This window comes from Danio rerio, chromosome 17 (assembly GCF_049306965.1).
Source record: "Danio rerio strain Tuebingen ecotype United States chromosome 17, GRCz12tu, whole genome shotgun sequence".
NCBI classification, from domain to species: Eukaryota; Metazoa; Chordata; class Actinopteri; order Cypriniformes; family Danionidae; genus Danio; species Danio rerio.
In genome coordinates, this window is record NC_133192.1 from 27,218,876 (window position 1) to 27,243,822 (window position 24,947).

Below are 24,947 nucleotides of genomic sequence, written 5' to 3' on the forward strand. Positions count from 1 at the left end.
AAATTGGCCGTAGTGTATGAGTGTGTGTGTGTGTGTGGATGTTTCCCAGTAATTGGTTACAGGTGGAGGGGCATCCGGTGCGTAAAACATGTACTGGTTAAGTTGGCGGTTCAATCCGCTGTGGTGACCCCAGATTAATAAAGGGACTAAGCCAAAAAGAAAATGAATGAATGAATAAATTAACTATATTTAAAGTCACATAAAAACTAATATTGCTACAAGTATTTTAGCTCTTTTCCAGTAAGAACAAACATATTTAAAATGCAATTGCCAATTATGCTAATTAAAATACATTTTAAAAAGCTACAAACCTACATTCCTTCTTTAGAAATTGCAACATTCAGCCTATTTGTATATTTCAGGCCTGCAGCACCACAATAACAAAACTGCCATTCCATTCAACTCCACACAATCCCTCTGAATTGCCAATTTGACTCCACTGGATGCGTGTGGCACAGAAACAAGAAGCTATTAAAACAGACACCGAGAACAATCTGAGCTGGAATCTGTTGTCTGGTGTCATTCATGAGCTCTGTGAGTCAGATGGGTGATTCATGAAGCTAAAAGTGAGATCAACATTGGAACAGATTCACTCAATATCCTGCTGTTTCCTTCAGATATAGGGCTTCTCTGCATGGGAAATCATCTGACAAAGCGGACCCTACGGGAACGGTTTGTAAACACTACTACAGCTCAGACAATGTTTTCATCATGATCCCACTAATCTACAGGTGAGCTGATAAAGGGAACCAAGATTAAGAGAATGTTTGTGTTTGTTAGAGATCCAGTTTTGCTTGCATAGCGAAGACCTCGTGTCTCTATCAGGGTAGTAAAATGGGTCGTAAAAGACCAGCTAATGGTCGCCATGAGGAAAATTTGTCAATAAATATAGAAAATTTGGTCTTCACAAAAATCGACAGACGACTGAGGGTGATTTAGGAACAAACAACAACAACAAAATAATTAGCTGAGCATTATGCTGTGGTCACACTGGGATTTCTATTAACACTGCGATGACTGTAATATTGCCAAACTCTGATCAGATAATTTGCATTGTGCATAATAACCACTTGCTGTGTCCCAGATGGCACGCTACACACTAAGCAATTAAATATACTTGTGCACTTACACTACCTGACAAAAGTCTCATTGCCTCTGCAATGACTCAAATCATCTTTTAATAAAGATATCTGAAATGGCAAAGAAAGCGTTCTTTCAGGACTCCCAGAGTTGAACAAGATTCTTTGGATTTGTCTACAATGCCTCCTCCTTCATCTTACCCCAGACATGCTCAATAATGGTCAGATCTGGTCACTGGGCTGGCCAATCCCGGAACACCTTGACGTTCTTTGCTTTCAGGAACTTGCTTTAACTGATGTGGAGGCTGAGGTGAGAGAAGGAGCGCTATCCTGCTGAAGAATTTGCCCTCTCTTGTGGTTTGTAATGTAATGGACAGCACAAATGTCTTGATACCTCAGGCTGTTGATGTTGCCATCCACTCTGCAGATCTATCACTCACCCCTATACTGAATATAACTCCAAACCATGATTTTTCCTTCATCAAACTTGACTGATTTCTGTGAGAATCTTGGGTCCATGTGAGTTCCAATAGATCTTCTGCAGTATTTGTGATGATTTAGATGCAGTTCAACAGATGATTCATTGGAAAAATCTACATTCTGCCACTTTTCCAAATGATCAACTAGAAATCAAGTTATTATTTGTTGCTATTACAACTGTGTTGTGTACTTCTCTGAGGTACATATACAAGAATTCAGAAAATTCACATCGCACATATGAACCACTTTGTTTCCCTAGAGCATTTAATGCTAGACTCAATGTTTTAAAAATTCAGCAGGTAATGCAGCAGGCAGGAAGCAAGCACACCACTGATCTGCAGCAAACACCTTGGTGACGCGATAAATCTATACTACATAGATCCCTAAGGCCATGGTGAGCACCAAACAAGCAGACTGAGACCTCTGAAAAGATGGGTTTCGTTCTACTCCTAAACAAAATTTAGCACACTTCAAATAAAACATAAAAGAAACATGAATCAATCACATCTAAACAAAACAACAACATGATCTGATGTCATAGGGTGAGACTATAAAAAGGATAAAATGACAAAGCCTACCTATTTTATGTCATAAGTCACAGTTTTGTCCATTACAGTTCCATACAGGCATCCTCGGCTAGTATCTGATATTAATTTGTATGCGGCAGAGCTATTCCTGCCACTGTTTTCAACTTTTTCAAACAATTTTTCATGCTTTATCAATTGCTATAACATAACACACACACATTTGTGCTTACAGCCCAACGCACAGAATGATTTTGGATGTTCAATGACTTCTGTCACAAAATATATATCATGAAATACATTTATCACATGTTTAGGTTTGATGAATCAGTATGAAATCTAACTTACTAACTTACATTACTTAAACCAAATGTATTATTTCATGTCTCAGTACGATCAAATAAAATCAAAATAACTGAACTACAAGTGTGAAAGCATCATTAATGCCAAATTATTATTATTATTATTATTTAAATAACTTAATAGCAATTAAGTTAATAGATTCAGATTAGATAGATAACAAACAGACGAGCTAGGATTGAACAGATAGCTATAGACAAGAGTCAGCAAATCGGCACAGAGCATGCGTGTTGATGCTAGACTAAATGAACAGTGTTTTACAGCAACCCATAAACCTTTCGACCGCCATAAACCCAGTCCATGATAGTGTCAGTACTAAATCACACACGTGCGCACACAGCAATACGCACACACACAAAGCAATCTCCAGATTTAACTGCAGCCTAGAGCAACATCTCAACCTCTCTCTCTCTCTCTCTCTCTGTTGTTCTCAGTCTCATTCGCTCCCTGTAGGACTTTGCACTGTAATCAGAGACTTTGCTGTCCTGCAGTATGTGGTACTTTTTCAACATGGCATGTTGTATCCGGCAGTTCTGAGCCATTAAACTCACAGATGAGCATGTGAGTTGGGATTCGAAGTACTGTATATCAGAGAGAGAGTGTGTGTGTGTGTGTGTGTGTGTGTGTGTGTGCTGAGGCTATGCTGAGCTGTTATAAAAAGCTTTATCGGGTTCAGAGGAGCTGAGCTCTGTCGCTCCGTGTGGGATTGAAGCCAGACGGGGTCTTACAGCAGGTCCTGCTGAAGTCTCCAGCATACGTCTGTTTCCTTACAGCTTTCATTTATCACACTCTAAACTCCATCACCTTCAACACCACTCAGACGCACACACTAGAGCTTAACCTTTGCGGCACTCAGAGCTCCAGCAGCTGGCCACAGAGCAGATCTGCTGATACACACAGAACATGCACGATTACACAAGAAACAGAAGAAACAGTCACTCGCTGTGGAACAATGAGTGCCAATGATCCGCTAGTTCACGGAAATTGACTGACCACTTTTGTTATGAAGCAATGCATTATGAATTATTTATTATAAATAGTACATTAATTAATAATATATATTATAAAAAACATTACGCTCTTGAATAAAGCCTGAGAGGTCATTGCAGTTATTTTTACTAATGAAAGAATTTGAAATTTGTATATTACCATCTTTCTGTCATTTTTATTTTATTTTTTGCTGTAGAAAGCAACTGTAGAAAATGCGTCATTCAAAAGACACTATAGAGTCTGTTTTACAATCTAGACTCAAAGTCTTAAGCGCATAGAACAAAGCATTAAGGGTTGTTCCAAATCCACTATTGCTATTTTAAGGACGGAAAAATATGATTTGCGCCGCATGGTCTAACAGGGTTGTGCTTATTCTCTTAATGAGTTATGGGTGTTTTGAGTATAATATGCATTAAACCAATCAGAGTCTCATCTCCCATTCCCTTTAAGAGTCAGTTGTGTTGCGTCCATTTGCTATATACATGACAACTTTGTAAGTAAAAAAACTGAGCTTTTCACTAGTGAGAAAACAGTTAAACAAACCATCTGCAGCGCATGGATAAAGAATGAGCCTCCTTCATTCGGCCTCCTTACTTTCACTTTACTTCTTTACATTTGTGGATGAGGAAATGGTTTTGTAAGCACTCCACTGAAGACATTCATTAACCTATATATTTAATGGGCTATATGCACAGCGATGAACTTCTGAAAGCTTTGTGTGACTTTTTATTTCATAACGTTCCTTTTACAACATCGATGTTGTAATGTAAATCAAATATAATCAGTTAAATAAACTGAAGCATTCATTTGGCTGTTAAAGCGTAAAAAAAGACAAAAGACCGCTTAAACGCAGGCGACATCACTAGCCGCAGGCTAGCTGAGATTCCATTGGAAATACTGGGGAAAAAATCAATTCCATATTTTAAAGACATGGTGTGGAAAAATATCATTTAATGCAGTGCTTCTTGTTTGGTCAGATACCCACTTTATATCTTTATATATTACACTTTATATGTATCTCAGCAAGGAAATGAAGATCGCTTTTTTTTTTTTAAAGAAATCAGATCTTAAACACAGCAATTTGTACAGGATTACAAATAACCAAAAGCCCTGGGGCTGGCTGATTGAAATTAAAAGTCTGTGTGCATATACCCAATTTTATTTGTTTTAAAACTATTTTTTAAATTCAGTTCTAATTTCCAGCAAATTAATAAATGATCAATAATAACAAAGTGTGTTCAAAAAACAGAAATATATCCAAACACACGTCCTATTCATATGCACCATGTGATGATGCAGACTTTTCAAAACCGGAGGACAAATCTAAACTTGTTTTTATTAAAACAAATATAAATATGTATGCAGATATGAAGGATATGTAGAAAATAATAATTTTTGTGATATTTCAATCCTTTAATTCTTTTTCATTTGTAAAGACATTTGTGTTTTGCTGACATTCTGTGTCTATTAAGCAACGTGTAATCATTTAAGGTCTGGACTTTAGACTTGCTTTCAGCTGGTCAATTGCGCAGTCTATTTCAGTTCCTCAAAAAAGCAATGAGCCAACAATGCGCCCTTACACACCTTCTTTCTATACCGGAACACCCATGAGTCCACAAAACAGCACAAATAGATTTGCTATTTAAACAATGTGGCTCAAAAGGGGAAAATTAGGGTTGCGCTGGTTTGAAAATATCAACAAATTGCGCCAAACACATCTTGTGCCTTATTGCACCGAGTATATGATAGGGTCCTATATGTTAGGGTCAGTAAGATATTTTTTATGATATTGTCATTTATATAGCTGTATAATTTATCCATGCATTATGTGATAATGATAATAATAATAATAATTAACTCATTTATTTTCTTTTTGGCATAGTCCCTTTATTAATCTGGAGTCGTCACACCTACTTATCAAGCACATGTTTCATGCAGCGGGTGCCCTTCCAGCTGCAAGCCATTGCTGGGAAACATCTACACACACTCATTCACACACACACAGTACGGACAATTTAGCTTACCCAATTCACCTATAGCATATGTTGTTGGACTTGTGGGGGAAACCAGAGCACCCAGAGTAAACCAACATGAACACGGGAAGAACATGCAAACTCCACACAGAAATGCCAACCAATCCATAGTGAACAATCCAATAGGGACCTTGCTGTGAGGCGAATGTGCTAACCCCTGTGCCACTGTGATGACCAAAATAATATTAATTTACATAAAATGAATAATAATAATAATAATAATAATAATAATAATAATAATAATAATAATAATAATAATAATAAATGTTTCTTGTTGAGCAAATCTGCATTATTTAAAATAATTTCTGAAAGGTGCACGTGACAGAGTATACTAATATAATTCTATTATATATTATTATAATTATAGTAATATTATTGTACAATTATTATTACTATTACATCAATTATTTCAGTTTTCAATAAAGATTCTTGTAACTTTTTTCATACTTTACACTATCATACAGTAATCATAATATAGAATAATACCATACTTATAATCTACATAATTTACATATTTAAAATATCATGTCATTTACAAGTAAATATGTAAATCAGAGAATACCACAGCGTTCATCCACAGCATAGTTCATCCAAAAAATAAAATTCACACACTATCTATTTATTTTTTCTATTGAACACAAAAGTAGTTATTTTGAAGAATACAGAAAACCGGTAACCATTGACTTCCTTAAAAGGAAAAACAAATACTATAGAAGGTAATGGTTACAGGTTTCCAGCTTTCTCCAAAATATATTATTTTGTGTTTAATAGAAAAAGGGAAGTTAAAAAGATTTGTGACAAGTGAAGGGTGAGTGCATGATGAACTTTCATTTGTGGGTGAACTATTCTTTTAACATCACTTGAGTATCTGAAACCAATAATAGAGTATTTCCACTGTACACTATCCAGTTATAATTCTACTAAGAAAAAAAAAGACCAAAAATGTCATAAAGTCTAAGAGCACTGCAGTTTCTAGCCTAGTGTTGCCTAGGAGACCCTTCCAGGCGACTCAGTTTGAAATGGTGCGTTTCTTCATCAAGCTTTTAGTCTAAAAAACAATCTTCTGGGAGGAGGTCGGCAAGCAAGAGCTTGTTCTTCATCTCACGAGACATCAGATCTCTCAACTCCATCAGACAAGCCGAACACTCAATCCCATACACTTGAGGTAAGATGCTTGTCACATTAAATGTAAAGCGTGAATCTTGTTACATTCTTGTAATCTGCTTGTAGATGGTGTAAGTGAGCCTTAAACCCCTGTTCCAATCGTTTCAGGGCTTAAATCAATTTGGAGCAAATGCAAAGCAGCTCTGCCCCCTGCTGTTGCACAGATGTACAGCACTTGACATTTGAGCTATTGGATACATTGCCTTTAGAAGTTAAAGGTCAGAGTTTTTGAGGATTGACAGTACACAAAAGTTGAATATCTACCTCCACATCCCAGTGAAGCTGTACATGATGCTGACACATCGAGGTAACGTGGGTGGCTCCAGCCCATCCAACCTTACGAGCAGAGATACCGCTCCGAACAGGACCAGATATTTGACGTAAAAAAACTGCACCAGCGCTAGAGCCAGTCCACCTGCAGGTGAAAAAGAGAGAGCGGTTAGATCACATGAATCTGCAAACCGGCCACATGCTTGATCTCACAGATCACATTTCTCTTTTAAGTTCCTCCTTAAATAGTCTTTCATTTTGTTTTGAAGGACTTCTAAAATATGTGTCCATGTATCCAAGGTCACAAAACAATGACACACATTTTAGCTTAACCTTTATTGTATAGTTTACAGTAGGGCTGAATGATACTGAAAAAAAATCTATGAAGTTGTTTTGTATTGTAATAGCTATATTTCTTATTCCCATATAAAAATTCTATTTTTAAAAAAAATTTATTCATTTATTTTCCTTAGGCTTAATTCCTTATTTATCAAGGGCTGCTACAGCGGTATGAACCTAAAATATTCCGTCATATGTTTTTTTACACAGCGTATGCCCTTCCAGCCACAACCCAGTATTGGTAAACACCATCCACTCCCACATTCACACACACTCACACACTACAGCCAATTTTGTTAATCTAATTCACTTATAGCGCATGTCTTTGGATTGTGGAGGAAACTGGGGAACCCGGAGAAAACCCACACGAACACAGGGAGAACATGCAAACTCCACATAGAAATGCCACCTGGTCCAGCCAGGACTCGAACCAGCGATCTTTTTGCTGTGAGGTGACAGTGCAACCATTTTTGAATAACAAATAATGTAATGATCAAACAAAACAAAAAAAGGAGGTAATGGATTTTCTTAATCAAATTTAGGCTAACATTTAAACTTTAAAACACTATGAATGATTCAAAACCTCATATTGTGAATATTCATATTCGCTGTTATCATTTCAACAACAATCAAAAACAGTCAGTTCACTGCTCTGAGGTCATATAGATTCATCTTTAGGTCCAGTCTAGCCAATAACAATGAGGTATAAAGATAGTAAGCTTCTGATTGGTTAAATGAGCATAAACAGCCTATGAATAAAACAAACAAATGTTTAACACATTAAATAAATCTAATTAATAACAACTACCTACAATACAAATAATGTATATTATTGTGATCATGATCATTTTTGATGTATTGTGTAACTCTAGTGTTCAGAATGATTAATACTAGTCTTGTAATCCCCCTCCGTAATATCGGCTAGATGTCTGTTGTGATTGGCCTGCTGTTTGCAGCAAAAAGTCTTAAACAAAACAGTTTTTTTCCTATTTCAATTCTAACACAAACCCTACACTGGAAGAAGTAGCAACAAGATTATTTGGTCACACGTTATTTTAATGGTCCACTTGTTGAATTTAGGTTACATTGTATCTACATACTAATTATCATTAGATTATAAGAAGACTGTTAGGTTAGGGTTAGTGTAAATTGACAGGTACTTGCAAAGTTTCTTATAGTCAGTTAATGTCTGTTGAAAGAGCAGTATCAACAGATATTAAGCAGACAGTCTACTAATACGCAAATGGACCATTAAAATGGTAACTCGTTTTTTTTTGTATAAATAAACTATAGACAGAGTTCTTCAGCTTGTTAAAAAGCGTAATTCAATGCTGAAATCCTTTGCAGACCCATGGCCTCAGCTTCAATGTGTATGGTGTTTGAGGAGGGATAAAATTAAACATTGTTCACAGTCAATGAAAAGTGGATGGCAATATGCAAATCTGTTACAAACCTTACCAATGGAGATTTGTGCAGGAATAAAAACTGAATTACAGATGACTCGATTTGCCACTTTAACTTTATACAAAGCTAACATATTGTGCACTGTGACCTTTAAAACTTTGCCTTTTAAGTTCACAAACACCTACAGTACTTAGCATAATTGAGAACAGGCTATTTTGAAAATGAATATTTTGATAAATATTTGAATTTTTGATATTTTTATGTATTTTGGTGCATTTAAATAAAACAGACTTATAAAACATATTTATTTATTAAAATAAAATTTTACTCATCAAGCATTTTTAGAAATTGAAAGATAATACAATTAAATTCGAGCAAAATATCGAAAAAAAAAAAAATCCAACCTACAAAATTTCAACTAAAATTTTTATATTTTTTGTTTTCTTAATTTTTCTTCTTTTAAAATTTGTATTTAATATCATTCTATAACATAAATGTGGATGTACTAGTTTTCGGACGATTATCGTAAGTTATTTTAATAGAGAAGCTCCAGATTTGGTTTCAGTACTGACTAATCAAACGTATATGCACAAATATAATACTGTATAGCTTCCTATTAAAAATATGAATTTAAAATATAGATTTCTAAGGGGTGTACTTATACATGCTGAGCACTGTATATTACACAAAACATGAAAGGTATTGTCTAAGACAGCATAATAATAGCAATTTAAACTTATGAGATAAGGGAGATGTTCAATCACACCAGATATTCACATAGTTTTGTCGATACAGTGTACATGATGAAGCTCATTTCATCCCTTGATCCTATTCAGGCTGTGAAAGACCACAGATTTTATGATTTATATCAGATTTCATTTTTATTCTGAACTGTTTCATAATTTAGTTTGATCAAACTCTTCCTCTCTAGTCATCTCACCATGTTCAACTCTCTCTCTCTCTCTGTGTACCATTGGAAACTGAGAACAGCATCTGTCTTTTCTCATATCCCACTGGTACAGAGCTAAAAGCTTGTGAACAAAACCGGACAGAATTTCAGGTACAAAGTGGCGATAACGAGTGAAAGTTACAGTGTGCTGCTGCACAGCTACAATCTTCTCTCTTGCAGAGTCTGTGTTTTTGAATCAAAGTTCAAAGAGCACAAATCAGCAACTTCTGCAGATCAATACACAGCAAGAGCGTAAGTCAAGATGCTGCACAGGAGAAAGCACACACAGACACAGTGTGTATGCATTTTCGCTGTGAACATCTGTTAGGATAATTACATAATAAACAATTTAGCACCCAAAATAACACTAGTTACAACATGAATGGCTGCATCAATTCTGATAATAATTTGGTTTAAAAAAACGACACTGAAAAAAAATGCTGGGTTCCAAATATGGGGCTGTGCGATTAATCGAAAAGTAATCGAAATCGACATTCCAACCCAATAACCAATCAAAATTTTCCAGGTCAATTTCTTCAATTTCTTACCCACGCGGTGTCAAGTGACCCTGCTCGGTTTTTTACTTTTGTGTTACTTTGTACTACATTAATGATGATAGGAAGCTGCGCCAGACATGCCTTAGATGGCATATTTTCCATTATATCAAAATTATTATTTAAATGTAAACATTTGTTTACAGAAGGTGCAAGAAATGCCCTGTTTAAACTAATATTTACAGGATATGCAAGAATTATTTTTTATTTAGAAGAGGTACTGCTTATTTTCTACATTTGAAAGCATGAAAAATAGTCAATGTTGTTTCCAAAAGGGCAAGTTATTTGTTTTCATTTTAAAATCAAGTAATGCACCCTTAATTCTGTAATCTCTCACTTGTAATATGTGAGCATATATACTGTACAAAACCTGTCAGTGAACTATGAGGGGAAAAAAAAAATCATTAAAATAATAATAATAATAATAAAATAATTGTTTATTGATGGTAATGGAGTTAAAATGTTTAATTATTAAAGATTTTAATCTTAGACCAAATCGCCCAGCCCTAGTTCCACATAATTCTTTCATGTTGTCCCAACCCAAATCTATAAAGCTAACTTAATAGTTTTTACAAATTTAAGTGGATTAAACATAAGTCAATTAAGTTGTCCACAAAAAACCCTTAAGAATTGTGTTGTCACAACTCATTTTAATTAAGCAGTTTGAACAAGCAGCAGAGGTCATTTATGAGTGTAAAATAAAAAGTAGAATTTTTTAAAAATGTAAGCTGTCAAACTCATGATATACAGCAGCAGTCTAATACTCATAAAAGTGTCACATAATTTTAAAAGTCTAGGAACATGACTTTATTTAGTCAGCATGCATGAAATAATTTAAAACATGTTACAATTATGTATAAATGGCACAAATGGTTTCTTTTTCAAATAAAAGCAGTTATTTAATATTTTTTATTCAGCAAGAAATGATGAAAAAGTATACCACCATTTCTGCAAAAAATAGTAAGTAGCCCAACTGTTTCCAGATTTGACGATAATAATAATATCAATGATAAATGTTTTAAGCATGTCAAAATAATCATGAAAATTCAGGGTGACACGGTGGCTCAGTGGTTAGCACTGTTGATTCACAGCAAAAAGGTCCCTGGTTCGAGTTGGCATTTCTGTGTGAAGTTGGCATATTCTCCCCATGTTCGCGTGAGTTTTCTACGGGTGCTTTGGTTTCCCCCAAATTCCAAAGACATGTGGTATAGGTGAATTGAATACTAAAGTGGAACTAAATTGGCCGTAGTGTATGTGTGTGAATGAGTGTGTATGGATGCTTCCCAGTACTGTTGGCTGCTCATTTCGCTGTGACAACCCCTGATGAAATGAATGAATGAATGAATGAATGAATGAATGAATAAATAAAAATTCAGCTTTGCCATCATTGGTATAAATTACACAACATTTAAAATACAAATAAACTATTGACATTTTGAACAGTTATTTTAAATTGTAATAATACTTTAGAAAACCATTTTTACTGTATTTAGATCCATTAATTTATTTTTTTATAAATATTAAAAAAATCTAAGCAAAACCCACATTTTTAGTCCCAGTGTATATATTTTACACAAAAACAGGTTGTGTTTGGGGCTATTTTTTGCAAATTGTGGGTAAAAATAACTGCACTGATATAGCATATCTGTCCCTAAAAAGTTTATATGCTCTTCATCAAATTCCATACTATGAAAAAACTATATACATCCACAGACTTACCCATTGCCCAAGGGGGCAGCATCTCCAGGTAAGTTTCATTGCTCTGGATGGCATGCATGTACATGAAGTGGATCATGAATTCAGCCAAGCACCACCAGACACACAAGCGTAGTATTCCACTGAACACATGTAGCGAAGACACTCTACACAGCGGCCTCTCAATCTGCAGAGACAGAGGGAGTCATTGCATCTGCATACAACACAGACCCTGCAATTGTTAACAAACCTCTGGCTTTTCTACCTGTTCACTGAAGTCTTTGTAGGTCACGATGGGTCCGTTGTAGAATAGAGGATGATAGAAGCAGAAAGCAGTAAGTTTGAAGAACTGATAAATTAGAGTCTTCAGTGCACGATTTTGAAGAGAGGAGCAGTGCTTTGGTCCTCCAGCCTGCAGGGGATGCCAGCACATCTCCAGACAAAAACTAATGCAACGCAAGCTACAAACAGCAGTGCTGAAGAGCAAGAGGTAGTACTGATCCTCAGAAGTGTACCAGCCACGCTAGAGAAAATAAAGTAAGAGGGGAAAACATTAAATTAACACCTACACAAAAGGAACCAGTAACTTTAAATTACAGTGAGATGATAGATGATGTCACTGAATAAATAAATGCGAGTGAAGCAACACTATTAAAGCTTTTAAGTTACATGACATTAAGGCAAATGTAGTCTGATTGACATTCCTTCTGCACAATACATTAAGGGTGCAGTAGGTGATCTGCCTAAATGCTAACCGGTTAGCACAATATCTTTCAAATACAATCGATCCTCTGTTGTCCAAAGCCACGCCTCATAAAATCATGAACACGCATATTAAATCATATCCACTAGATCGTCATTCGCCAGTTAGTAAACCTTATAGTACTTAATAATATTACAATTCTGAACGAAAAACTGTATTAAATCTAGCACATTTTCAGTTGCGTAGTTAGCAAGCAAAACTTGTACCAAAGAAAATACCATTTCTTTACAAGATAATTGGCAAAACACTCATTTGTAGTCTAGCAGAATTTGTAGTTTTCATAAAGCAGAAAGGAAAAAAGAAATACCCAAACAATCTAGTGTTTCTGCTTCAATTTTGGAGTGTGCATTCAAGGGATACTTCACTAGTCAATAAAACAGTAATCCTGATGCCACTGGCCACATGATTAAGCCACTATACAAACTCATACAACATGGAACAAGTTTAATAAATGGGTGCAAATTTGTTCCTCACCAAATGAAGCTATTTCAGATCAATTAGAAAACACTGAATAAATATTACAATGCTTCCTCTGACAGCATTTAGGTTCATCTCACGGATTAACCTCTTTGTCTGACACCCAGAATAATAATAATTATCAACTTTATTATTATTAGTAGTGGTAGAAATAGAAGTAGTATAAGGTCTCGATTGCAATGGTGTACTTTTAAATTACTACAGCAGTATTGTGCACTTAGCTGCCACTTTTTTACGTACACCTGTCCAACTACTCGTTAACGCAAATTTCTAATTAGCCACTCACATGGCAGCAACTCAATGCATTTAGGCATGGTCAAGATAATCTGCTGCAGCTCAAATCGAGCATCAGAATGGGGAAGAAAGACGATTTAATTGACTTTAAATGTGGCATGGTTGTTTGTGCCAGACGGGCTGGTCTAAGTATTTCAGAAAATGCTGATCTACTGGGAATTTCATGCACAACCATCTCTAGGGTTTACAGAAAATGACCCGAAAAAGAAAAAATATCCAGTGAGTGGCAGTTCTGTGGGCGCAAATGCCTTGTTGATGCCACAGGTCAGAGGAGAATAGCCAGACTGGTTTCAGCTGATAGAAAGGCAACAGTAACTCAAATAACTACTCGTTACAACTGAGGTATGCAGGAGAGTATCTTTGAATGCACAACACATCCAACCCTGCGGCGGAATCAGAAGACCACACTGGGTGTCACTTCTGTCAGATAAGAACAGGAAACTGAGGTTACAATTCGCACAGGTTCACCAAAATTAGACAATAGAAGATTGGAAAAACGTTGCTTGGTCTGATAATTCTCGATTTCTGCTGCGACATTCGGATGGTAGGGTCAGAATTTGATGTCAACAGCATGAAAGCATGGATCCATCCTGCCTTGTATCAACCGTTTAGGCTGATGGTGGTGGTGTAGGGGATATTTTCTTGGCACACTTTAGGCCTATTAGTACCAATTGAGCATCGTGTCAACGTCACAGCCTACCTGAGTATTGCTGCTGACCATGTCCCTCCCTTTATGACCACAGTGTAACCATCTTCTGATGGCTACCTCCAGCAGCATATTAAGCCATGCCATAAAGCGCAAATCATCTCAGACTGGTTTCTTGACAATGAGTTCACTGTACTCAAATGGCCTCCAGAGTCACCAGATCTCAATCCAATATGTGTGGTGGAACAGGAGATTCATATCATGCAAGTGCAGCAGACAAATATGCAGAAACTGCGTGATGTTATCATGTCAATACGGACCAGAATCTCTGAGGAATTTTACAGTACCTTATTGAATCTATGCCACGAAGGATTAAGGCAAAAGGTGGTTTAACCCGGTACTAGCAAGGTGTACCTAATAAAGTGGCCAGTGAGTGTATTCACATTATTTAAACCATGAAAACTGGTGAAGCAGTACCACAATCTACAACAAAAATCCATAACAAAATGTTTCAAACAGAAGGCACAGGCTAACTGTAAAGTCTGACCACAAAGCCAGATCAACAAAAAAAAAAGGAAAAAAAAAGAAGGTTTGCTTCAGTGTGTTCAGATCCCATTGCCCCAATAACATTCTGTCACCCTCTACTAACTCTGCCAAAGCCTTGAAAATAAAAATCAAATCTAGTTTATTCAGGATCACAACAGCCTCTCTGTGCTTCAGTATTGGAAACGGTCATTATTTTTCCAATTCTGTTTAACGCCGCCAGTGGGACAGAAAGGACACACTTCACTTGTAAAACTGTGGAATGCATTTGCTTCTAAATTTGAAAGAAACATAACACAGCCATACTTTCTGAAGTTTGTTGGGTTTGAAATCATAAATTTATAAATGTATTCTTTGAAATCAAAAGGCAGAATCAAAGCCAAAGGCAGCCGAGTGGGAATCTTTCTGTCGATCAAAGCTTAGCATCCGTAACCATAATTAATCTGATGAAATACAAATACAGTTCTTTTCGAACTAAAAATCACTGTGAGTTGAATTCCACTGCAGTTCCAGTTTGGCAACAAAAAATTTAAATAAAATAAAAAACGATCGAATCAAATGTAATTATGTCTTAGCAACATATTTTAATGTGTAAAAACAAGAAAACTCTAGTTGTGTACACTTTTTTTCTTCTTTTTTTTGTCATTGTTAAAAGTTTATTTATTATGGAAAAAATTACATAAATAATCTAAAAATATACATTTGTTGGCTTTTGGTCCAAATTGTTTGAGTATAAAGTATCATGTAAAGTGATATGCTGCTCTGCTATTATCATGAGGAATTGTGTAATTGTTTTAAGTTCTCTTTTTTAAGTTAATTAGCTTAACTAAGCAATTAGGCAAGTTATTGTGTAACGATGGTTTGTTCTGTAGACAATCAAAAAAAGAATAGCTTTTATATAAATAAAAGGCTTAAGATGGACTGTTGGTGATTGGATGGATGTCTGCCTGGTTGGGTATTTTTACTTGAACAGAAAAATTAAGACCTGTTTAAAATGATTTAAGACTTACAAGACATTATTTCAATGAATTTAGGACTTTTTGAGGCCAATATTTTTGTTTTTGAAATTTAAGAAATTTTAAGACTTTAAGTCCCGCAGGGACCCTGCACTTAAGTGCCCAAACTCTCTAGTTTGTCATGAGGATGGCAAAGGACTTCTTTTTTCTGTTCAAACATGTAGATATTTTGAAGAATGTTGATAACTAGCCTCAGTTTCCATTGACTTTCCATTGCATTTTTGTATATACAGGAAAAAACCAATGGAAGCAGAAAAAGCATGATGCGAAATATATTTGTGCTCCATAAATGACACGAGGATGAGTAAATGCTGACTGATCTCTATAGGTTGGTGTGCAAGTGATAAACAACTGCTGCAAACCACAGCTCCATCTTTCTAGATTACTCCACCTCAGGCCAGCATCCACAGATCCTCGGTGGCGAAACTAAACTAATATGATCTACTGGGCATGCTCGGAATAAGACAGCTGGCATCCAGCCAGGAGTCACAGCAGCAGCCACTTTCAAAAACTCATTATCGCCACTCAAAAATAAAGCTATAACCACCTCTAAATTGCACTAAATGACAGGCCAGCATTCTGAAATTAGCTGCTGGCTGATGCTGTTTTTCTTTGGGTTCCATTATGGCAGTCTGCATGGGTATTGCAGTCTTCCTGAGGGTTTTTCACAGCTCATAAGTAACTGAGGTGAACAGAGATGTACTGAAAAAGAGAGATCATTAAAAGCGAATAAAGATCACAATAGATTAAATTACAGTTGTTTGTTCTTCGGATTGGTGTGTTAATGACTGCCACTGAGTAATAGATAATAATTAGATGAAGGTTTAATTAAGAGTGGAAGCTTTGAGCTTCTGTCGCAATTAATCAAGGGGAAACTTGAGGAAAGGAGGGCACTCGTTTGTCACTCCAATCGATATTCCCCCAGTCTCTTTTCTTCCCTCCATCTGTGCAAGCTTGTTGATTTTGTTGCTCTGCCCATCAGTCAGCTATCTAACGACAGCTGTCACTCAATCATTCACTGTGTCAAATGATTAAGCAGATAAACAAACAAAAAAAGACCTATTGGGGCACTTTTTGTTGTAGCATCTATTGTGTAAGAAACAGTTGTGCATGTAAACATTTGACTTTGAATGTTTGCACAGGAGACTGTTTGAGAGTGTATCTCTGGGTTTGTGTGAAGAGAATGGTGACATTTAAAGCAGGCTTGTTTCAGTCTCATCTCCATTCTCTCTGCGGAGCTCTGCAGATGTGCACTGAGAGCCCTAGAGACAGCAGACAGACTCTGCTGGACCTCCTCACTCTGCCCTTCACACCTCCACCCCATCAATACAGAAAGATTTCAAGACATATACAGTAGGTAGGTCAACCAACTATGATAATTCTTTCATCGTTGGCTCAACCTGGGTCAAAATCTATAAGACTGTACATGTTTGCAATGCAGTTTGTAACGATGAAGCTTGTGAACTTAATTAACCTTAGCTAACAATGGTTTTCGGAAATGCACCCCAGAGCAGTTCAGACTGATGGAAATTAGGAGTTTAAAAATAACACATCATGAAACAAATTATTTAGACTCTCTTTGAGAAGCTATTTGGTGTTAAAATATGTTGAATGCACATAAATCTCACAAACCGAATGACTGAAACAATTTGACTCAAAAAACCCCAAAAAAACTATTTGTTCTAGTCAGGTTCTGCTACTTCCCTCATGAATGTGAAGAAAAGGCACAGGACCATATTCACTATACTTTTATAGTGGTTTAGTGTCCTTTTTGAAGCTTGAAATATCTAGCTGTTATTCATGGTAATTGCTAGGGAAGAAAGCAACTAGCAAATCATTCAGATTTTTCTTTTGTGTTGCAAAGGGTAGAAAAAAGCAAGAACTTGAAATGATATGAAAGTAAGTAAATGAGGCCAGATTTTCATTTTTGGGAGAACAACCCATTAAATTGGACACTTTTGTGCAATTTCTTCTCAGAGAAAGAGCTACTTCTTGGTCTCACATACATGCAGTTACAGACAGACAGACAAACCCATACACACACCTGTAAATCTTGAAGGGCACTGACATTAAGAGTGGAGAGCAGCAAGAGGGAGCAAAACCACGAGAGGATGGGGCTACGCAGCTGAGCAACCACCAATGAGATGCTCAGATGCAGCATCAAAACAATCACACCCCTCACCCCGAGAATCCAACCAGCTGAGATCAAACCATACATCGCAAAGACTGCCAGTCGATACTGTAACACAAGAGCACAGAGAAAGATGAACAAGCCTATGCCCATTTTGATTACTTTGCTTTTAAATTAAACTTACTTGAGGCAGATAATAATATGCCAGCCTGGACACCACAGCATGGCCAATCAGAGACCAGAGAAGAGATCGCCACGCCCACTCATTCCAAAAACTCCACTCAAAATCAGTAGGGTCCTAAAATCACAGACAGAAAAACATGCAATTACAGAAAATAAGAGAGAGAATGTGTGTGTGTTTTGTACATCTGTAGAAAAGGAAATTGATAACCGAGCATGAAACAGGAACCTGGGCTTGGTGGGGTGCTTCAGACAAATGTGTCACCCTGATTAAAGTCACTAATATAATTACTCTCACCTTCTTAAATCCCCATATAAGGAATCCTCTCTCCAGCTGCACTTCTTTGTCCAAACTGACCTCATGCTCTGCCAAACACACACACACAGGAGAACTCACATAAAGTTCCATAAAATGTAAACGCATCACTATTTGAAAAAAATATATGTAATCTGATATGTAATAGTCAAGTTTACACCTTACAATATTATTTAATGAGGTGATCCCAAATTGTTGTTTAGAATAACAACACAACATGCAATAGCAGCTTAAAGAGATCTCATTCTCAGCTACAATATATAGGTAACTTTTTTCTTCAGAGGAATATTAGCAAATAGCAAACTTGGTCATTTAAACAGTTAAATAGGCTATAAATATTTTGAGAGTGAAAAAAATTTCAGGTAAAACAAAATTAATACCAGTGGCTTCATATTTTGGCACAAAATAATTGGAAAGGAAAATAAACTATATTTTACAATGTTAGTCATTTTCATTTGCTATTTTTTTCCCAAGAGTGTTAGCTGTGAACTTGCATGTTTTGCTAAAGAAAAAAGTCACTTATATCTTTAATAGACTGTGGGTGAGTAAATTAACAATAGATTTTCATTTTGGAGTGATAATCCCTTAACATTCTCAATCTTTCTGACCCTATTATTAATAACAGTATTCTAAGACCACAAAATATTTACTGTTGCTCACTGGATTATTATTCATTCATTCATCCTCTTTTCGGCTTAGTGCCTTTATTAATCCAGGGTTGCCACAGTGGAATGAACCACCAACTTATCCAGCATATGTTTTACGCAGCGGATGCCCTTTTAGCTGCAACCCATCACTGGGACCCATCCATACACACTCATTCACACACATACAGAACTTACAATTTAGCTTACCCAATTCACCTATATCGCATGTCTTTGGACTTGTGGGGGAAACCGGAGCACCCGGAGGAAACCCACGCGAACACGGGGAGAACATGCAAACTCCACACAGAAATGCCAACTGACCCAGCCGAGGCTCGAACCTGCAATCTTTTTTTATGTGAGGCGATCGTGCTACCCACTGTGCCATTGTGACACCCACATTCAAGTATAATTGTATGAAAAAAATAACAATAAAGATAAATTGAAATGTCTAGTTTTTATTATTACAATGTAAATTTTATTTTAAATGGTTGAAAATGGGTCACCTTGTGGACGCCTTGGTTGAAAACTACTAATCTAAATTATTCAACTTCTACTTTATTATTCATTTTGATCCTACAGACACTATAGGACATGGCACTTTCTTTTCTCCTGAAACAGCTCCACTATATATATTCTGTCATCATTTATTTATCCACATGTCATTCCATACCTGTATGGTTTTCAAATGGCCATAGATCATGAAAGGAAAAAGTTTTAACCATTCCTTAAAATGAAAATGAGACTTTAAGAGACTATAGCTCCTAGCTTTGACTTTATGTTAAACTTGATTTACACAAAAATAAACAAAAATGCAAAGTTTTCATCTTTACGTGAACTATACTTTCAGATCAACTATTTCACTATGAGGAACACATGCTCAAGACCTTCAGTATTACAAAAAGATTCTCCATGTTGAACCATGTAGTTTGAAGTTTCAAAATCTCTTGCATATTCTCTGCACGCATGCATTACCTCTCTTCTTTCTCCCCTGCAATGCAGTGTCAGTTTGGTTTTGTTCTCTACACCCCACCCCTTCTTAATCCCTCTCTCCCTACATCTCTTTCTTCAACCAGTTTCTCAGGACGGACCTCTCATCACCTCGACAGACGGTTTTCCTGCAGGGTGTAATGGCAGAGCAAGGATCTATCCACACTGTCATATATATACACACACACACTTTTGTCTAGAAAAGAAAGGGCACATGCAAATGGAATTGAGTTCACAGTGCCATCTGGTGGTCAAACTGATTTTAGACAAAGTCTTCTGGACATGTTTGTGGTGAAAACAGACACTGGTCTGGTGTCGTTTTAAATTAGGATCCTTTATTAAGACAATGGAATAAACAGTACCAAAAGATGCCTTTAAGATGAAGAATGCAATCCTGGCTTTGCAATAAAGACACAATGCAATTTTTGAGTTGAAATGTGCGAAATATGAATATGAAATAGCATAAACTTGTTATTTACAAAGTAATAATGTAAAAGGTTTTTCTGTGCATCTCGTGTTCTGCTGAGATTAATTTTAAATGATTTCTCAGCGATTAAACGAACTAGGTGGAAATGCTGTTTCTGAAAGACTAACAAATTTATTTTTGGAAGTGTCATCAGTCTTAACCGTTGTTATTACTTATACAATGGTTTTTCTCTGTGCATGAGGAGATGCCCTATTTCGAAGCTTTATTTTTGCACTTGTTTTGACTGGCATGTTTTGGTTGAAAGAGATAAAATGGGTGCTGTGTGTTGCCTTTTGCTGACCTGAGATGTCGTCGTCCCTCAAAATGACAGCACAACCTTTTCAGAGCCCTTAGAGTCAGCAGTTAACACGACAGAAACGAGCACTTCGCACACACACGCATACATAGACACACACACGCACACACACACACACACACACACACACACACACACACACACACACACACACACACACACACACACACACACACACACACACACACACACATTCCACAGCAGCCCATTTCAAACTGACACATCAGAAAATAAAGCCCATGTATGCACTAAAATGCATTTTGCTTGCAAAAAAATGTATTTTATATTCATTCTGCATAAATCTTTTAAAATAAATAATTAAACAGGTATTTTATTCATTCATTTGGCGGAATAAACCACCAACTTATACAGCATATGTTTTACGCAACCCAGCACTGGTAAACATCCATACACTCTCATTCACACTCATACGCTACGGACAATTAAGCCTACCCAATTCACCTATACCATGTCTTTGGACTGTGGGGGAAACCGGAGTACCCAGAGGAAACTCACAGGAACACGGGGAGAACATGCAAACTCTACACAAAAACGCCAACTGACCCAGCTGAGGCTCGAACCAGCGACCTTGCTGTGAGGTGAACGTGCCAACCACTGCGCCCACGTGCAGCCCAGGTATTTTATTGTCATTTATTAACAATCTTTATGGGTTGTTGCAAACCAGGGGGTAGTGGTTGGTTGTCTACAGGTTGTTCATTTATTTATATTCATTTGTAGGAATACATAAGGTTTAATATTTGAATCTGTGTTTGAATGTTAATTAAAATTGTACCCTTGGACCCGTCAATCTGTAGCTTTTTGTATAAGGCAAAGACAAGGTTTAGAGCTGACAAACCAAACAAATCCAGACTGGCTAAGATTGAGTTCAGTGGTCTTCTTACAGCACTTCGCTGTAAAATCAGGGTTTAACTATTCAGATAGCTTGTGATTAATTCTGAGCATGTGGACTAGGGCTCTGCCATATGAGAATATATATTGTATGGACAAAATAAAAGTCTATGGTTTCATATTATTGTTTATAATCACAGAGTATCACAAATACATTGCTTACTGTAATACTTTTTCATACTTTATATTAGCACTTTATAACACACCATTGTGAGGATGCAGACAGAACATTATGAAGAGCATCATGCAGCAACATTTATTTAACAGCATTTTTATTTTTTATGTTGGACCTGTAAGTTTTATATTTGTACATTTGCCCTGAAGTTTTAAATAAAATGAGAAATATGATCACATATGATTGATAAAATTTCTGAGTATATAATTTAAACTGTAAAAAGAACTTATACTAAATGCACTTATATGCACACTATATAAGTTGTTAACTGATTGAATTTACAGAAATGATACTATATCATTATATATAATCTTAACAGGATATGAGATGACACACATTTACTTTGTCATATCGCTCAGCCCTAATGTGAACACAAAACATGAAAATGAAGTGTTTGACTTACTTCTTTGATGAACATTAAAAATACTTTTCACCTAAAAATGTGGATTGTTCACCCAAAAATCTCAATTTCTGTCATTATTTACTCACCTTTCACCTGTTGAAAACCTGTTTGAGTTTCTTTCTTCTGTTAAACAATGGAAGTTAAACTGAAGAATGTTGAAAAAACAGCCATTGATTTGTTGGACGTTGACTTGCTTTGGCCAACTTTCTTCAGAATATCTTCCTTTATGTTCAAGTGAACAAAAACAATGAAAGTTTAGAACCAACTGAGTGTGTGTGATGAGGGAATTTTTCATTTTCGAGTAAACTATACCTCTAAAAACAAAATGAAATCAAGTGCAAGAATAAACCCTTCTGTTGAAAGATGATATCAGAATATAGCAATGCAAGCGAATCAACTTCATAAAATTTACAAAGATGTAATGTATAATAGATGTATTTATATTCATATAAAAAAAAAGAGTAATACTGTTGGTTCAATTAAAAATTATGATGCAAATTCCCAACTTGAGCCCCACAAAAATTATTTGCTCAATTTAACCTGAACTGGTTAGTCAAAACGGCTTCATGCAATTTGATTCCACAATTACTGAGATCCTAGATTTCTGTAAAAATCTCCTGTAAACAGGGGGTTTGTTTTGTGCAGCTCACCTTTAGAAAAACTGTGCAGCTGGTAGAATGAATAGAAATGAGAGGAGAATGAAAGAATCCAGTAAGCCACCATCTCCCATCGAGGTAGAGATACCAGCTCCCATTTTGGTGTCATGAAGACTAAACCTGCAGGTTAAAAAAACATTATCCAATTAGTAATGCAAGTGATCAATATGAAATGATTAAGTTGTCACTGCAAGTGTTTTCATTTTAAAATTCAATATAATTTTCAAAATAAAAAAGAGAAAATTAAGTAAACCGGAATAAATGTAGAATTCAAATGTATTTCAGAAGATGTGACCAAAGGTATTTCATAGACAACAATAGTCAGAAGTCAAACTTACTGATTTTAATAGACAAACAATAGCATTCTTCACAAACTAATAAAACAACAACAAAAATGGTTTCATTAATTGTTTTATCACCAAATTGCAATGAATTCCACAAAAATATACACTCAAATGAAACTCGAAATAAGAGGACTGCTTTCATGACAATAATTCTGAATAGTTCTATTAGTATGTAAAGTGCAGCGAAATGTATTAGCTCTAAAAGCCATTTAAGACTTTAAACAGTTTAAATGGGTTACATAAATCACCCCACTACATAATCATATGGCAACAATTCCCGCACTTTGATATTTGCATAAACGTTTCGGTTACTCACATAATAAACAAACAAAAAACTCTCGCGCCCGCTAAAAGCAGCCGTGAAACTCCGCCCTTTACTTCCGAGATTTGCCACGCCTCCGGATCGCGATTGGCAAATTTGACGATTACGTAACGTATGAGCGCTTTAACCCTCTGAGTGCATACTTTACTATTACCCCATAAGTACTGCAGTGCATTCCCAATAAAACAAGAGATTCGTTTAAAAATTCTTCATAAAATATATCCAGTGAATAGTACTGTGGCTAAGTATATGGAGGTTGATCGTTCATGCTTATTTTGTAAAACTGAAGACAAAAGTTTTTTCATATTTTTTCCGTGTGAGTTTATATCTTCAAATAGGTAATTGCATTGCTTCTTCCAACCCCTTTCAACTAACGTTACAAGATATAATTTGTTACTATAAAGGTAAAACCAATATTCCAGAGAACTGCTTTTTTTATTTATTTTGTATGGAAAATATTTTATTCACAAACAAAAATTCTTGAATTCGCAGCCTTTTTTCCACATTTTTAAATTGTAATTAATTAATTAATTTTTTATCTGGTTAAAAACAAAAAAAGTGATAGATTCTTGGATTATTATGATAATTATTTTGAAAATATCACGGATACATAAATCCTTATTTCCTCTTGCTGTATTTGTGTTATGTATCTCTGTTTAATTTTGTTTTTTTTTACTGTTTTAAATGTGTTTATAAAATTATTTAATTTGATCTGTTAAGTTTTAATCATTGTTATTATTATTATCTTTTTTGTGTAAGATCGGATTTTGTATGTTTGTTGAAGTCAATCAAAAAGTGCATATTTTGCCTCAAATCCTCCATAAAATATTAAATTCTTAACATTATAAAAATTTTTGCTATTTATTTGTGCATTTCAGCTGTTCACTAATTATTTTTAATATAATGTATTCAATAAAGTGTTGGCAGATATTACCGGGTAAATCACATTTTTGTTTTTAAATACATATTTCATATTATCAAAAATCCTAGTTATTTTTCTGCTGAATGTTGCAAAATGTCACTAACATAAAAATAAACAATATAAAATTTAAAAAATGGTTTAAATCTTCATTGGATTTCTTTTAAACTATACAACAAATAAATAAATAAATAAATGAGTCTTGTATATTTTTGATTATTTAAAGATCTGACAACTTGCATACTTTGAAATGTTCTTTTGATTTAATGCAATGTGTCAAACATAGAAAATGTATGAATAAACTTTATAAAAATATATAATGGACTAGCCTAAAGGAAAATGAATGAATGAATGAATTAATGAAATTAAACCAACATTAATCCACAAATGAACCATCAGTTAATACCAAGTACTTTTTAGGGCCTGCTGCTCTCCAAAAAATGGATATACCATGGATCTATATAATGATGTTATTTTGAGTTTTTGTTTTTTCTCTTTTAATATCAAATTTACGATATAATTATTCCCAATTCATAAATGTGCATAAATGTTTTAAAACAATTAGGTTTGGCAAGGTCATTTTTTCAAATAGTGCA

General features: G+C 35.5%; 1 protein-coding gene and 1 long non-coding RNA gene across 7 annotated transcripts in view; one reads left to right on the forward strand and one right to left on the reverse strand.

The window, feature by feature from the left end:
• Positions 1-23,476, reverse strand: part of hhat (hedgehog acyltransferase) — a 106,867-nt gene extending 83,391 nt beyond the window's left edge. For 5 of the 6 annotated variants that reach the window (XR_012392766.1, XR_012392767.1, XR_012392765.1 and 2 more), the window contains exons 1-8: positions 23,427-23,459; positions 22,761-22,886; positions 18,190-18,257; positions 17,896-18,009; positions 17,625-17,819; positions 12,107-12,364; positions 11,866-12,028; positions 6,895-7,045 (exon numbers count right to left, since the gene is read on the reverse strand). Coding sequence is in view for 3 of the 6 variants with exons in the window: in XM_073927339.1 (XP_073783440.1) it covers positions 6,895-7,045; positions 11,866-12,028; positions 12,107-12,364; positions 17,625-17,819; positions 17,896-18,009; positions 18,190-18,257; positions 22,761-22,875 (1,064 nt within the window). In the remaining 3 variants the exon portion in view is untranslated. 6 annotated transcript variants of the gene reach the window in all.
• LOC141378572 (uncharacterized) lies at positions 546-10,537 on the forward strand. Its single transcript, XR_012393411.1, has 3 exons — positions 546-731; positions 6,507-6,631; positions 6,739-10,537. It is a non-coding gene; the product is annotated as an uncharacterized lncRNA (long non-coding RNA).
• Positions 23,477-24,947: the final 1,471 nt, after the last annotated feature.